At 40.0% G+C, this 16,152-nt stretch overlaps 1 protein-coding gene and 1 non-coding gene across 2 annotated transcripts in view; both read left to right on the top strand.

Moving 5' to 3' along the window:
- HAUS6 (HAUS augmin like complex subunit 6) overlaps positions 1-16,152 on the top strand; it is a 2,286,143-nt gene that overhangs the window by 1,697,688 nt on the left and 572,303 nt on the right. The window contains exons 14-15 of the mRNA XM_044060364.1: positions 1,788-1,859; positions 8,175-8,330. Coding sequence (XP_043916299.1) covers positions 1,788-1,859; positions 8,175-8,330 — 228 coding nt within the window. The remainder of the gene's footprint in view (positions 1-1,787; positions 1,860-8,174; positions 8,331-16,152) is intronic.
- LOC122793845 lies at positions 1,782-1,914 on the top strand. Its single transcript, XR_006363569.1, has one exon.

The following is a 16,152-nucleotide window of genomic DNA, read 5'->3' as shown; positions in this document are numbered from 1 at the left end:
GTTCGCTATATTAGACCCAAAGTTGAGTATGGAATAACACTATAGAAACCTTATAAGAAAACAAGCATATCATAGAAATACAGTAAATATTAAATTAATATTAATATAATATTACAGTAAATAGTAGAAATCCACGGATGTGAAAATTTTGTTATTATGAAAGACCAAAATATCTGACGTTGTACAGTGTCTGGTATAGATATTTTAAGAGGACACATTCAGGTATATAGGTCATTTAGAGGCAGCTATCTCTGGAAATGTGTGGGGTTATCAAAATGTAGTGCAGAATCATCAAGACAGCCTGTGTAGAAGAATCTTTAGGAATGAAAAGTGTATAAATTGGTTCTCTGAGCAGCTGATGCATGGAATGCACTACCAGATTACATTAATGCAAGTAGTAGTATAGATATTTTTTAAGAGACGCCTTGGACAATCATGGGAGCAACTGTTTTATTGCATTGACAGGCTTGAAGGGCATTATTGCCCATACTTGAAATATTTGTATATATGTAATGGTGGGTGCCATCACCTCGGTCAAAAGAATTTAAGTTGCCGGCTCTTGTTTTCTCCTTCATTAGTCTTCCATAAGGACAGAGTTATCTAAATTTAACCTTTCCATTATGCTTAAATGTGATAGTGGTCTGTAAATCAGTCCACCCAACTTCATGCCTTCTTTTGGAATACTCAGGATAAAGGGAAAATAATTCTTCACTTGATAGATGTCTGCTTACAATGGATATCCTTTCTAGAAAAGGCAAAAAACATCAAAAATTGGGACCGACCTTTTACCTTCTATGATGGGAAGTATTTGGTCTTGTAATCGTTAAACAAACCATTGCTAGATGTCTTTCCCATTGCATTTCTTTTGTTGCTCTTTGCATGGCGAATCTCATCAGAGACAAGTGAAAACCCATTCCACCAGAGCTATGGCTTCTTCTACAGCTTAGATTTCTGCATTCTTCCTGGGTATAGCTACCTTTCACACTAAAATATAGATGCCTTGTTCATAACCCGAGTAGATTTTGTCAGGACCAGGTCAGTTCCTTCAGTCTCCACCCCTTCTTCCTAAAAGTTTTGTGAATTGTCCATTTAAGTGAGGAGTACTTCTACCATGATCTAAAGATGAGCAGTTGATGTTCACTTATTTCACTTCTGCACTACATGTACACTGTCCTTCTGCCCCCCCCCTCTTTCTGGGTCAAGGTGGATCCCTTTATATCTCACATCTACCTATGACTTTCTGTCCTGAGTATCGGCCTTGTCAGGTGTACAGTACGTGAGGAAGGTGCATAAGCTTTTGTAGACTTGTCGGTTGTACAGTATCCTTGGCGCAAGATATGTCCCACAAATGTGGAACAGTGTAATAGTGATGTACTCGACCATCTGCTGTTACGGCAAAATATTAAATAACTGTACTTTTTAATGCAAAAGATCACATGAACCTCATTTTCTGTTTCGACATTTTCTTTGAGTTGTCTTGGAGCACTTCTGCATTGGAATTCTTTTTGAGTTAGAACATTTTTGTTGGTATACAGTAGTTAATAAAATACACAATTATGTGTTTAATATTTACTAGCTAAATGACTGTCAAAATATTTACTCTACGTAGTTTTTTCACATTGACTAATGTTGATGCAACACAGCAACCCCATGTAAAAATAGAGGAAAAAGGGATGATTTCTGTTTTTTTTTTTTTTTTTTTTTTGTTTTTGTTTTCTCTCCTCTTCTCTACATAACCCACTTGTGATGATGGTTGTTAACAATTTCTGAATATTCTTCCATGGGAGGTTGATGCACAAGTAGAGCCATATGTCTTCTCTATTCGTTGTGGACTGCTCCCAAGAGAGAACTTGCCTTTGGTTGACTAGGATGAATTGAGAGAAGTCGTAACAGACAGATATGATGCAAACATTCATAGTTAAATAAGCTTAAGTAGCATTAAGTTAGTTTGGATGTTGAACTGATATTAATGGAGTAAATGTGACCGGCATGCATACATGCATGCAGGCTCCAGTTCTTTATTGCAAACTGCTGTTCAAACTGTTCCTTCTTACTTAGTTGTATGATAACCTGTTACTTAGCTCCTAATGTTTAGTGTCTATTTTTCATTCAGATAATTCCTTAAAATGTTTCTTGAGCCATACTTAAGTTTTCTTCTTGGAACTTGCATATTTAAGTCCTTCATAAGAAGATCCCCTGTAATCTTTTTGCTGATGCATTTAGTACACGATGTTTCCTTTTAACAGTACTACTAAAATTTTGGGTTGGAGTTCAAAATTCATCCATTTCATAACCGTACCCACTGTAGTAAAGTTACATGCAATAACTGAGTGGACATTTTCTTCCTGTATTGCCATGTATTTAACTGTGCATATAAGCTATCTGTTAAAGAAAATCATGGACTGAAAACATCATGGTGAATTTATCAAAATGTCATGGACCCCCCCCCCCCCCCCAAATAAAATAAGTCTAGACTTGACCCCCTTTTTAATAGTCTGCAGTTACTGCATTTGAGGAGGTTGCAACTTTCAGTGATGATGTGGGCCAGTTTTTTTTGTTGTTTGTTACCCATTAGAAATGGGTACTGAAAAGTACACTTCAGTATATTACAATTCATACCTTGCAATGCAGGAAGGAAATGTAATTGGTCATTTGAGTAAATGTGTGATGAATTAAAAAAATCAACTATTCTTCAGAGTAAGAAGGCAGCTCCTGCCGTATGTAATTTATTGTCTGGTCTTCAACCTCCATTTCTTTTGAAAAATGAAGCTTGCTTTTAACATTACTTAACTGTTTCTTCTCCAGCCATTAATTACAAAACCGAAAATATCTTATTTGACATACTTAGAGTCATTTAACGTGGAGATGTCCTTTGTTTTATACATTTACTTGTTTCTTTGACGCACAGACTAGTTAGAAAAGATAAATCTTAATGTAATGACAAGAGGCTTAGTTATTGCATGGCATGATATGCAAATGGTATGTGAAATTTATTTTGTGGTGTGCTATAGATGTATTGTTCATAACATTTAACAGTGCTTTTTCAAAAATGTTATCTCTTCTGTGGAATTTACTGCAGCAATGTTATGACAATATATGCTTTCCTGTTAATGTACTATGTTTTTAGGTGTATATTAAATATATTGAAATTTAATAAATATTTTTGAAAAAATCCAAGGCTTAACTGTTCTTGAAAACATCAACTTGTGCTCTGAAATCACACGTTTGCATATGCAGAAAGGAGCATCACTAGAACTTTCTTTTTCTCTTATTACCTAACAAATGTGCATGCTATTCACATTCTCACCTCCTCTCTGCTTTCCACGCTTATCACCACCTCTCGCTTTTCTACTCATCTCCAACACCACCTCTATTTCTCCTACACAAAATGCAAAAAAAGTAATTTGACATTTTAAGCTTCATTGTACATGCTAAATTGTATTGTATTAATATGTAATGAGACTATATATTTTACTGATTGCAGATTTTCTTCCTAGTGTAGCTGCCTTTCAGTTATTGTATATCCTTATTGTAAATTCAAGCTTTACATTTTTCCTCTCTTGTATTAAATTGCCTGTTTTGTTAATGCATCGTTTCAACCCAGGTTTCTGCTAAAAAGGGCAACAGCAGCCTAGTCAGACTACCCTAATCAACCAAAGCAATAAATAAATATCTTGGGATTTGTCGTGATGATCCATTTTCTTATCTTTTTTCCTGCTATCAGTAGCAGTAGTAGAACTGCTACTGTTTCTTGGTTTCTTTAAGTGCAGATTACTAACATCATATCCCTAGTAAATTCTGGTTCACCCTCCATATTTTTTATTTATTAGTAGCTGTACGCCTTGTTTGTAACTCTGCAGCTGTAAACAGCTATGGAGAAGGTTATTATGGAATTGATAAATAAGAATATAGACAGGCCACAAACTCTTGACCTGAGCCAGTTCCTTTTTGCCAAGGACAGATTTTGCCTGTTTAATCTGTTCAACTTCTGAAACAGTGAATAGGGGCAAGGCTATATACAAACTACATACTAGACCTTACAAAGGTGCTCAGTGCCATTCCCACCTGAGGCAAAATTGATAGACTCATCCAGCTAAATGCAAGCCCCTATGTAACTCATTGAGTAGCAAGATTCTCACAAGTAGAACCCAGGAAGTTAAACTAGGTAGATCTTCCTATTACAAAAGAACCATTAATAGTGGTGTACCCCAGGTTTTGGTCCTTGGGCCACTCCTCTTCAGCTTCTACTTCTCAGAGTTCTAAGATAATATTAAGGGCTTATTGCTTTCCAGATCTGCAGATGACTGTAAACTTGGTGCTATCATAAAGTCTTCAGGAGATACCATTGTCATTCAGGAAGGCATTTCCCAAACCAATAACTGGTGTGTCAGAGCCATGGCCTAAAAGTGAATGCCAAAAAATATGTAATTGCATTCTTCCCTGTAGCTATCATATTGACAACATAGTTGGCGACCTGGGAACCCATATAGACAATGAGCTGTCATTTGATCACCATGTATCCTCTGTTGTAATTTTTTATTGCTCAACTTGTTAGTAAGGGTATGCCACCCAGGTCCAGGGAAGCAGTCATTCCACTGTATACTGCACTCATTTTGCCAGTCAGAGTCAATGGCCCTTTTAGTATTCTTTTAAATAAAATGTACATGAGGTGTCTAAAAGCAAAGTAAATTTAATAAACGGTTAGCGCTTTCACATCAGTTTGTGATGCTTCATCATTCCAAAGAACATATTGCATCACTTCCTATATATATATATATATATATATATATATATATAAATCAATTATGCATTCAATTATCTAATTAAAATTTAGTCAACATACAAATATAAAGCATAAACTGCAATAATAAAACATTATGTAAGAATACATTTTGTCTAAAAAAACCTAACTTCCAAGTAGAACCTACTAACTACAATAATAAAACTTATGATAAAAATAAACCATACGCCTTTTAATGTGCACATGTATTTTATCTAAGAGACCTAGCTTTCAAGTATGGCTTAAAAGAAGCTCTGTCATTGAGGCCTGGTGGTCTATCAGCTTGCAATTCTAAAATCCCTATTAACTCACGTTGTTCTGTTAAGGTTTTTAGATCTCCTAATCTGGGATTTGGATGTATGCATTCTATAACTTTAAAAGTGAACTTGTGTGTATTGGAAAATAGGACTGAATGTTTAGCTAAGGCATGTCTATCTATATTGTTATTTCAAATTGCTGCTATATACTCACTCTAGTCATACCTACATAAAATGAATTGCAGGTATTACACATGGCTAAATAAATCAAATTCTTCTTTGTACAATTAGCTGAGACATTAAGTTTGTATACTGTATTAGTTCTAGGATGTATAAATTTATTATCCAAGGTCAACACACTACAAATACTACAATTACCACATTTCTTTAGTCCACTTATGGTTTTGTTGCCAGCACTTTTATTACTGGTATAACATAGCAGTCTCTCTAAATTTTTTCTATTCTTATAACTAAATTGGGGTCTATTTTTAATAACTTTATTTCTTCATCAGATAGTAATATAAACCAATTTTTATTTAGTATTTGGCATACGTGTTCAACATTGCTAGATTATTCCAGTATGAGGGCTACTGTATCTTTATCGTACTTTCTACTGGGAACAGTTTCTAGATCCATTAATTCCCATCATTCAAGGACAACCTAAGTTGCATAAGAATAGAATCAGACCACCATTATGACCGATAGTGGCTGGACAAGGGTGCATAACTCAGCCGCTATCAATTTATGTTGAATAAAATGTAAAACCTGTGATAACGAAATCAGTTAATATAGTATGTGATACAAAGCAATTTATTTATGATCTTCACAGAGCTGTTACGGGTCATAATGAAACTCTGCAACAATTTTTAATTTACATTAATAATACTACAAATTTTCTTAGTTTTACTCATGTTGTTTCAGATAATCAAGTAGAGTTTTTAGATATTACCAGAAAGAAAGACATAAATGGTTGCTTTACAACTGAGTTATATAAAAAAAGTCTTAGAAATAATATTTTATGTAAAGATAATATGCATCCTCCTCGTAGATATAAAAACAATTAAAGGGCAAGGTATGCGTATCTCTAGGTTAGATAAAGATGATAAAAACTTTTATGCAGATATGGACGTTTTTAAGGAAGAATTGCATGAACGTAAATATAATAAAGAAATTGAAAGAGGTATAATAGAGGTACAAAAGTTAAGAAATAGAGCTAGACCTTGTATGTCTGGAGTTAACTTTGGATCAAGAAATTGTTCCCAGTAGAAAGCACGATAAAGATATAGTAGTCCTCACACCGGAATACTCTAGCAATGTTGAATATGTACGCCAAATAAATAAAAATTGGTTTATATTACAAGCTGATGAAGAAATAGTTATTAAAAATAGACCCAATTTAGTTATAAAAACAGAAAAAAATTAAATAAACTGCTATGTTATACTAGTAATAATAGTGTTGGCAAGACAACCGTAAGTGGACTATAGAAATGTGGTAATTGTAGTATTTGTAGTGTGGTGACCTTGGATAATAAATTTAAATAGTCTGGGAAGAAATAGCCAGGGAATTGTTATAGCTAGGCTTGTATAGGCCCTAGGGCCGATAGCCTAGTACCAACCTATGAACCTATACATCCTAGAACTAATAGAGTACACCAATTTAATGTTTCAGCTAATTGTACAACTAAGAGTTAGATTTATTTAGCCTTGTGTAATACCTGCAATTCATTTTATGTAGGTATGACTAATAGGTCATTAAGGGAACATGCAAGGGAGCATATAGCAGCAATTCAAAATGATGATATAGATAGACGTGCTTTTAGCTAAATATTCAGCCCTATTTTCTAATACACGAGTTTTCTTTTTAAGTTCTAGAATGCATACATCCAATTATTAGATTAAGAGATCTAAAAAACTTAACAGAACAACATGAGTTAAAATGGATTTTAGAATTGCAAGCTAATAGACCACCAGGCCTCAATGATAGAGCTTCTATTAAGCCATATTTGAAAGCTAGGTCTCTTAGATAAAATACATGTGCACATTAAAAAGCATATGGTTTATTTTTATTAAAAGTTTTATTGTAGTTAGTAGGTTCTATTTGGAAGTTAGTTTTTTAGACAAAATGTATTATAAAATGTTTTATTATTGCAGTTTATGCTTTATATTTGTATGTTAACTTTAAATTTTAATTAGATAATTGAATGTATAATTAATTGAGATATATATATATATATATATATATATATATATATATATATATAAAGTGATGCAATATGTTCTTTGGTCTGATGAAGCATTGCAAACTGATGTGAAAGCGCTAACCGTTTGTTAAATTTACTTTGCTTTTAGCCACCTCGTGTGCTACATTTTTATTTATTTACAAGTATACAGTTTGTGTAGTTGGGGTTCCGCACTGGCATCGTTATTCATTATTGGAATTTTACCCTTTAGTATGTACCTGTCTAAACACCTGGCACAACTAGTATGACCACTGCACTTTCTCACTAAGAAAATCTGGGGCTTAAATCACAAAAGCCGTGCTGATCTTCTCAAAGCCTTGTCCCATTTTTCAGTATCTTGCAGGCTACTTTGGCTTGTTTACAGAACCTCTTCTGAACACATCCTTTCAGATTTGTTACACAACTGCAAGTCCACTAGTGGCAGAAACACCCACTGAAGAGATCTGTCTCTTCTGCATTTAGCTACAGCATGCTGGATGGAATAGATGTGCCTCAAAAGAATACCACTTTTCTGCAGTTGTCTTCCTCGCCATGTAAAGCAAATTACATCCTTTACTCTGCTCAACTTAAACTGGATGAGTGGCTAGGAAGCTGTAAGTTCACCCCGGATTTGGCACTCTTGTACCTTATGAATTGAGGTAACGTAAATATCTTCCTGCAAATAAGTCTGTTTTCTCACATGACTTTTTTCCACTTTATTCTCGATTATCTAATTTCCACAGCTAAGTGTTACAGGCATAGAGCAAATAAGGGAAGAAAAATTGGCAGCCCTGCTTTATTCATTTCAGGTTGGCTTTCTCTGAGAGCCTTCCTTTGTACTTTGCACCTAAGTGGCAGCAGCTGCTTCAGATCTCATCGGAAAAATGCTTCTTTTGTCTTCTTTTTTTGTTTTATCAGAAACTTCAAGAAAAGCAGTTAGAGGAAGAAAAGGTTGGATTAAGTTACAGTGCCGAGAATCTGTTAAAAATTGGATCTGCATTCTCGTTATACTGTGTGTGTGAGCTGCTTACAGTGAGGCCTGCAAGCTCAAACATACTACAGGAACTAGTAAAGGTAAGGATTTTGCTGGAACATGGAGATGAATGCAAACTTCGAGCATATGGCACTTTCATGGCAACTGGTAGTCACAAAAAAAGGAAAAGATGTGCCAGATTGAGGAAAAGAGGCACCAGAGCAGGAATTTCAGTCAGATTGAAGGTAAACCCTCACAGGCCTGCACTGCCCTCCATACTACTAGCCAATGTGCGCTCACTTGAAAATAAGATGGCTCACAACACTGGAACTCTCATCACAAAGCAAGTCAGAAACAGCAATTTATTTGTGTTTACTGAAATGTGGTTAAACCAAAATATCAGTGATAGCACAGTAAATGTAGAGGGCATGACTTTATTCAGAGCAGACAGAATTCAGTCACTATGTGGCAAGTCCAGAGGAAGGGGGAGTGTGCATATATGTTAATAACAACTGGTGCAGCAACTGTGTAGTAACCATCTTCTGCTCAGGTAACATTGAAGATGTTCTTCGTGTTTCACTGTTGCAGTCATTGCACTTGGGTTATCTGCCTGCAGGTAGCCCTCAGTTGGCCCGAATACCAGAGACTTAGTATTTCTGCGTCGGATGTGGTCGCTCCAGGACTGATGTCAGGTTGTCAGGGGAATAAAAACAGGCAGCCGACGCCATTACACCAGACTTTCTTGCTGAGGAGCCTGAAGCAGAAGCAGTTTGCAAGTGCCAGTCAGCCGCTACCTGAATTTTCATTTCCGAATTGAATAATCCTGAAGTCTTCTAAAGCTAAGTACCCCGTTGGGGATCCTTTTTTCTTGCTCTAACCGATGTCAGAAAAAGTTAACAATTGTCTTGACTGTGGAAAGCAAATACCTCAGAGATTTTCATTCTTACTGCGTCACCTGTTTAGGCCCAGACCACAATGTCCCTTGCTGTCGGTTTTGTGCCTTGTTTAACGCCCGAACCATTCGTCTTCGGGCTCTTTGTTGCTAAATTCTTTCGCTCTCTACCTCCATATTCCGAAATGGCTTCAGTAAGCCATCTGACTACCGATGTTCCGAAAAAACGTAAGGATGAAAACCGAGACAGACTGCATAGGTCCAAAACTGCCGACGCTTCCGTTAAGCTAGTTGCCAGTCCGCTGGTACTCAGTGAGGTGCCTTCGCAGCCCCTGATGCCCACTTCAGTGGATTTGCAGGCCTCTACTGAGACCCATTCGGAGTCTGGTATGCCATGAGACTCTTCTTCGACTATGAAACCTGTGGATGTCTCTACCTTGGATGAGTCCGGAGCCACTGAGCAGGCACCGGCTTCTGAGGTAGTTCTTTGCTCAAGTGATGTTAGACACAAACCGACGACTACATTTTTAACCAAAACTACCGAGTTTCTTAGGCCCAGAGTACGCACTGCGCCTAGAAAACAGATTACTAAAATGCATGCACCTGCTCCCATGCCACAAAAACAAATGCTTAGAATGGCTGAAGACCTTATGTTGATTAGGGGAAGTCAGCCTTCCCCTGCTAAGAGACAGAGTTCAGTCCCCTTCAGCTTCTACAAACCAGGAGTCCAGTGACTCTGAGATTTCTGATTATGAAGACATGCCCTTGTCTGCTTATGAGGGTTCAGATGCAGAGGAATCCATTCCTTCTTCCCCTCTAGAGGATTTCTCTTTTGGTGAAACCTTACATACCTTAAGAGAGCATTTCCACTGGGAATGCCAAGACTATCTTCAGTCCAAAAAGAGACTCAGAGAATTTCTAGAGTCGCCTCAGCACAGGCCTTTGGCAATACCCCATGTACTGGATGTTGTGGATGATGTTTTTATGGAATCCAGGCTAACTCCTGACACACTACCTCCTGCCCCTAGGAAACCAGACAGGTACTACTGAGTACCTGACACTCACAAATTCCTTTTCAAGAATCCTACTGCTGATCCAGAGGTCATTTCTCAGGGGCCTAAAGGTATCAAAGCTGCTACAGCCAAGAATCCCACCCCATTTGGACAGGGATTCCAGAGCTTTGGACAGATGGGTTAAGAAGGTGTATACCTTTGCAACTCAAGCTATTAGGGCATTGAATTGTCAGTTTCACATGCTGAAGTACCAGCAACATATTATGGAACTTTTATTAAACAAAAAGTGGCGACCTTTTCAGACTGCAGAGAATGAAGAATTGCAGGAGCTTATGCACTCTGCAAGCCAAGTCAGCAGGCATACCTTGCAGTGTGGCTTTGACGCTCTAGAAGCATCTTGCCGGGCAGCAGTCACTGGTTCTATATTGAGCAGACATGTTTGGCTGAAGGAGCAGACCTTGCCAGACAATGTCAAATCAGTTACTAGACGCTCCTTTGAATAAGGATTGTTTGTTTGGCACCAAAGCAGAAGAGGTTCTTAAAAAGATGGAAGAAAAGGCTAAGTCTATGCATACTGTCAAAGATTTTTTGCAAGTGCAACCCCCTAGATTCAGCAGGCGCTGCCCTTCCAAACACTGGTCCTTTCCAGCCCCCTCCAGGCTTTCTCAAACCAGACCCAGGGGAAACGGACCACCCAGACTTGCAGTCTCAGGGTATGCAGAGATCTAAGCAATGGAGTGCTCCCATCCCTAAAGCAGGGAGTGGTAAGCCTCCATTTTACAGAAAAAGTTCATAATGACTTATTTACTCCACTTCCCAGCCCTGCCGAATTGCTCATGCCCCTAGGAGGAAAATTTGGCCTTCATGCAAAAAACTGGGTGTCCATCACTCAGGACAGGTGGGTCCTCAACATTATATCCCAGGGGTACAAATTTTATTTCCATTCACTGCCAACCCCAAGAAGGTTCCCAGATCTTCCTCCAAACCAGTGGGTAGAGGCTCAAAACCAAGTACTTTCCCTGCTCAATATCAGAGTTATTCAGCTAGTTCCTGTAGAACAAAAGGAGTCAAGGATTCTACTCCAGACTCTTCCTGGTAGCCAGGAAAGAGGGCTCTTGGTGCCCAATCCTGGATCTTTTAGTTCTCAACACCTTCCTGCTGGTACCAAAATTCAAAATGCTTACCCTGCAACAGCTTCCTCCCATGCTAGCCAAGGATGCCTGGTTAGTCACCCTAAACTTAAAAGAAGCCTATCTACACATCCCCATAAGGGAGAGTCATGCAGGAAGTATCTACGTTTCAGGGCAGGATCTATGCATTATCAGTTCTCTGCACTTCCCTTTGTCTTATCTACTGCGCCCAGAGTACAAAATGCCTGGCTCCAACCATTGCATACTGCAGGCAGAGAAATGTACAAATTTACCCGTACTTGAACGACTGCCTGATTCAGGCAGGCAGACAGGAATTGCTGCTGCAGCATCTGACATTTGTAAAAAAAAAAAAACCTCACTTCCTTGGGGTACACCATCAACGAAAAGAAATCAAAACTGGTACCCAGTCAGAAGATTGTATTCCTGGGAGCAAGCTTGGATATAACTTCCCAGATGGCATTCCTCACTTCAGAAAAAAAGTCTATCTGACAAACTAAAAATAATGGCCACCAGAACCCAGCTATTGCAAGACAAATACTGCAAGCTCTGGGGTTCATGGCCTCATGTATACTGCTAATTCCATATGCAAGACTGCATATGAGGAAACTTCAATGATACTTAAAAAGTCTTTGGTGCCAACATTCTCAGGACCTGGAAACTGTCATTCCTGTCATACCCTAAGGACAGTTCCTTTGATAGGCACAAGCATGCAACCACAACAAGGGACTGCCTTTTACTCAACCCCACGCTGCCCAGACCCTAACCACAGACGCATCAGACTATGCCTTGGGGGGCACACATGGACAGCAAATGTATTCAGGGCCACTGGAGCCCAAGTCAAATTCATCTGCACATCAACCAAAAAGAGATGCTAGCTGTACAGAATGCACTGACAGCTTTCAGATCCCTACTTCTTCCAGGACAACTGCTAATAAAAACAATGCCACAGTTATGTGGTACATTAACAAGCAGGGGGAACCCATTCCAACACACTGTGCAGGTTAGCCATGGCCCTGTGGAACACGGCCTTGGACATTCAAGTCCATCTGCAAGCTCAATTCCTGCCAGGTAAACAAAACTCACAGGCAGATGACTTCGCAGAAATCTCCTAGACCCCCACGAGTGGCAGTTGGAGCCCAGCACCTTCAACCTTCTGATTCAGAAATAGGGGACCCCAGAGGTGGATCTCTTTGCCTCCCCCTACAACCACCAGCTCAGCAAATTCTGCACCAGGAATCCTCACAGCAGGGCCTGGAAAGTGGATGGCCGTGTCTTTTCAGTGGGTAAATCTATGCCTTTCCCCTCTGCCCCTTCTCTCGAGTATTACTCGAGATAAGACAGGACAGACCAAGGACAATTCTGATTGCCCCAGACTGGCCACGCCAGCAATGGTAACCCCCTCCTGTGCAGCTTGTCACCAGTGCCACCCTGGCACCTACACCAGAACCCAACCCTGCTCTCTCAGCAAGGGGGGACAAATTTTGCAACTGCAAACTTTAAATCTTGCAGCCTGGCTTATTCCTTGAACTCTCCCCACGTAACCCTAAGCAAGCAGGTGCTGGACATCATTCTTGAAGCCAGAAGACCCAGTACAAGAAATTCTTATGCTAATAAGTGGAAAAGGTTCTGCTCATGTATTCAGTCTAAAGGAGAGGGCACAACTCTGCCCTCCTTGCCTCTAATCCTGTATTACTTAGCAGATGTACTCCACCAGGGCCTGTCCAACTCCATTGATACATGCCTCAGCCATTTCTGTTCATTACAACACTGAAACACCTCTCTTCTCACACCCTCTTATCAAACAGTTCCTGAGATGGGCAAACAATTTAAGGCCATCAAGGAGAGCACCCACCCCTGCTTGGCACCTTAATTTTGTACTGGAAAAGCTCACACTTGAACCTGCTGCATCAGCAGAGTTAAAATTCCTCTCTCGGAAAACAGCTTTTCTTCTAGCCATCACGTCAGCTAGAAGAGTGTCTGAGCTACAAGCACTGATGGGGGTGGAACCCTTCATTATTTTCCATGCAGACAGGGTTTCCCTCAGGACTAACCCTTCCTTTATTCCTGAAGTGGTGTCCAGCGTGGCTCTCAACCAATCCATCCATTTGCCGACCTTCTTCCCTAATCCTCAAAATAAAGGGGAAAGGATCCTGCACGTGGATGTGCACAGACAGCTCAGATTCTACCTTGATAGGACTAAGCCCTTCAGAAAATCTGACCAGTTATTAGTCAGCTTTGCAACAGGGGCAGAGGGCAAGGCCATTTCAAAACAAACCATTTCCAAATGGATACCACACTGCATCCAGTTCTGCTACAAACACCATGGGAAGCCAACCCCTCAGGGGGTGAGAACACATTCCACTAGGGCAACATCTACCTCTACAGCATTTCTCAGGGGAGTCCCTACCAGGAGTTCTGTACACACCTTCACCAAGCATTACCACCTGCCTATCTTTTCCATATCCAGGGCAGGTTTTGCTACAGCAGTCCTGCAAGGCATACTAGCCAGCCTTAACTCTTCTTGACTGCCTCCACCCTTCTTCAGCTTTGGGAATCCACCCAAGTGTGATGACTGCAACAGTGAAACATGAAGAATATAGTACAGTTGTGTACACTTACCCTAAATGTAGGTGTTCGAGTGTATTCACTGTTGCAGTCCTGGTTTCCCTCCCTCCAGCCCCCTGGTTTTCTCTCTCCTCTCTGGCTATTACTCACTCCTTCTGGGGTATTGGTATTGGCATTTACTTTTTCCTGGTGGTGTTTTCCCCACCATAACTTAGCTCCCTATTTGGGGGGCTCCTGACATTTGGTGCAAGAAAAACTGATGTAATGGCTTCTGCTGCCTGTTTTTATTCCCCTGACGACCTGACGTCAGTCCTGGAGCGACAGCATCCGACGCAGAAATACTAAGTCTCTGGTATTCGGGCCAACTGAGGGTTACCTGCAGGCAGATAACCCAAGTATGATGACTGCAACAGTGAATACACTCTAACATCTACATTTATGGTAAGTGTACACAACTGTACTTTGTCACTAAAATGCAGGCCCTTCTACCTGCCAAGAGAGTTCAATGGAATGTGCATCACAGCAGTCTACATCCCACCTGATACAAATATCAGTAACACACTGTGCCCACCTTATATCAGTCTATAAATGACCTGCAAAAGAGAAATCCAGAGCATGCAATAGTAATTGCATGAGACTTCAATCAGGCTAACCTAAGGACTATTACCCCACTACCACTGACGTATACTTTTCCACAAGGGGGGTGAATATACTGGATAAGTTTACACTAACATCAAAGTTGCATAAACACAAAACCTTATCCACATCTAGGGAGCTCCGACCACCTAGCTTTCATGCTTGTTCCAGCTTATAAATTCATACTGAAAACCAGTATATCGGCTAGAAAACAAATGAGGATCTGGCCTGAGGGAGCAATCTGAGCTCTACAAGACTAACCATATTGACTTGGACGCATACACTGAGTCGGTCACAGCTTACATTTTTAAGTGTGTGGAGGATGTAACAAACACTGAACTCATCACCTTACGAGCAAATCAAAAACCTTGGCTAACTTAGTGAGGTGTATGAGCTCTTGAAAGTAAGAAACGCAGCTTTCATATCCCAAGATATGGAAGCTTTGTGTGGCCAGAGCCAAACTGAACAAAAGTATCAAAGAGGCGAAAAGATCGTATGGCAGAAAAATCCAAAGCTACTTCGGGGACCAGAAGGATACCACGCAACTATGGAAGGGAATTCAGACCATCACTGACTGCAAGCCTACATCAGCTTCATGTGATGACATCAAGTTTCTGAACCAACTGAACAAATTCTTCAGTAGGTTTGATGCTGACAACAAAACAGGATGCAGAATCGTTGAAAACAACGATGCAGTAGTGCTGAGCTTCAATACGATCGATGTCACCAGAACCCCAAAACATGTTAACCTGAGGAAGGCAGCTGGCCCTGACAACATCATGAGCAGTGTACTAAGGGAATGTGCGACGGAACTGGCTCCAGTACTCACTGACATCTTCAACACCTCACTCCATCTAGCCAATGTTCCAAAATGCTTCAAAGCGATGACTTAGCATTCCTCTACCCAATAAACCACAGCCAACAACTCTGAATGACTACTGACAAGTTGCTTTAACCTTGACGGTAATGAAGTGCTTGGAAAGGCTGGTCAAAGATCATATAGCCTGTCTTACCTGTGATGCTGGACACATTGCAATTCGCATACAGGACAAACTACAGTACAGGGGTTGCCTTCTCACTAGTTCTCCATGAAACTGTGAACCACTTAGAAGGCAAAAACTGCTATACAAGACTGCTATTCATCGATTTCAGTTGTGCCTTCAACACTGTCATCCCTAAGACTCTGAAATCGAAGCTACTTCAGGTGGGCATAGTGTCTCATTTATGCAATTAGTTTCTGAGCTTCCTTACTGAAAGGCCTCAAAAGCTTTGTGTGGGAGACTGCTCCGGAAATATCCTAAACACAGGAGTACAGCAGGTGTGTGTCTTAAGCACTCTCCTTTTCACACTGCTGACAACATGACTGCATGGCCAGACATGAGACGAATAGGATCATCAAATTCGTGGATGACACCACTGTTATAGGCCTGGTCAAATACTGAGAGGAGGAGGCCTACAGGAACGAGATTGATCAACTACTGGTCTGGTGCGACAACAATAATCTACCACTGAATGTCTGCAAGACAAAGGAGTTGATTGTTGATTTCAGAAGCTCTCAAGTGCCACACAAACCTCTAGTGATGAAAGGTATGACGGTGGAAAGGTTCAAGAGTACAAAGTTCTTGGGTGTTCATATCACGTAGAACTTATCCTGGTCAGTCCATGT

The sequence above is a fragment of the Protopterus annectens genome, chromosome 2.part0 (genome assembly GCF_019279795.1).
Source record: "Protopterus annectens isolate FY-2018-M chromosome 2.part0, PAN1.0, whole genome shotgun sequence".
Taxonomy (NCBI): Eukaryota; Metazoa; Chordata; order Ceratodontiformes; family Protopteridae; genus Protopterus; species Protopterus annectens.
Note: the sequence above shows the minus strand (reverse complement) of the source record. Positions and strands in the feature narration are given on the sequence as shown.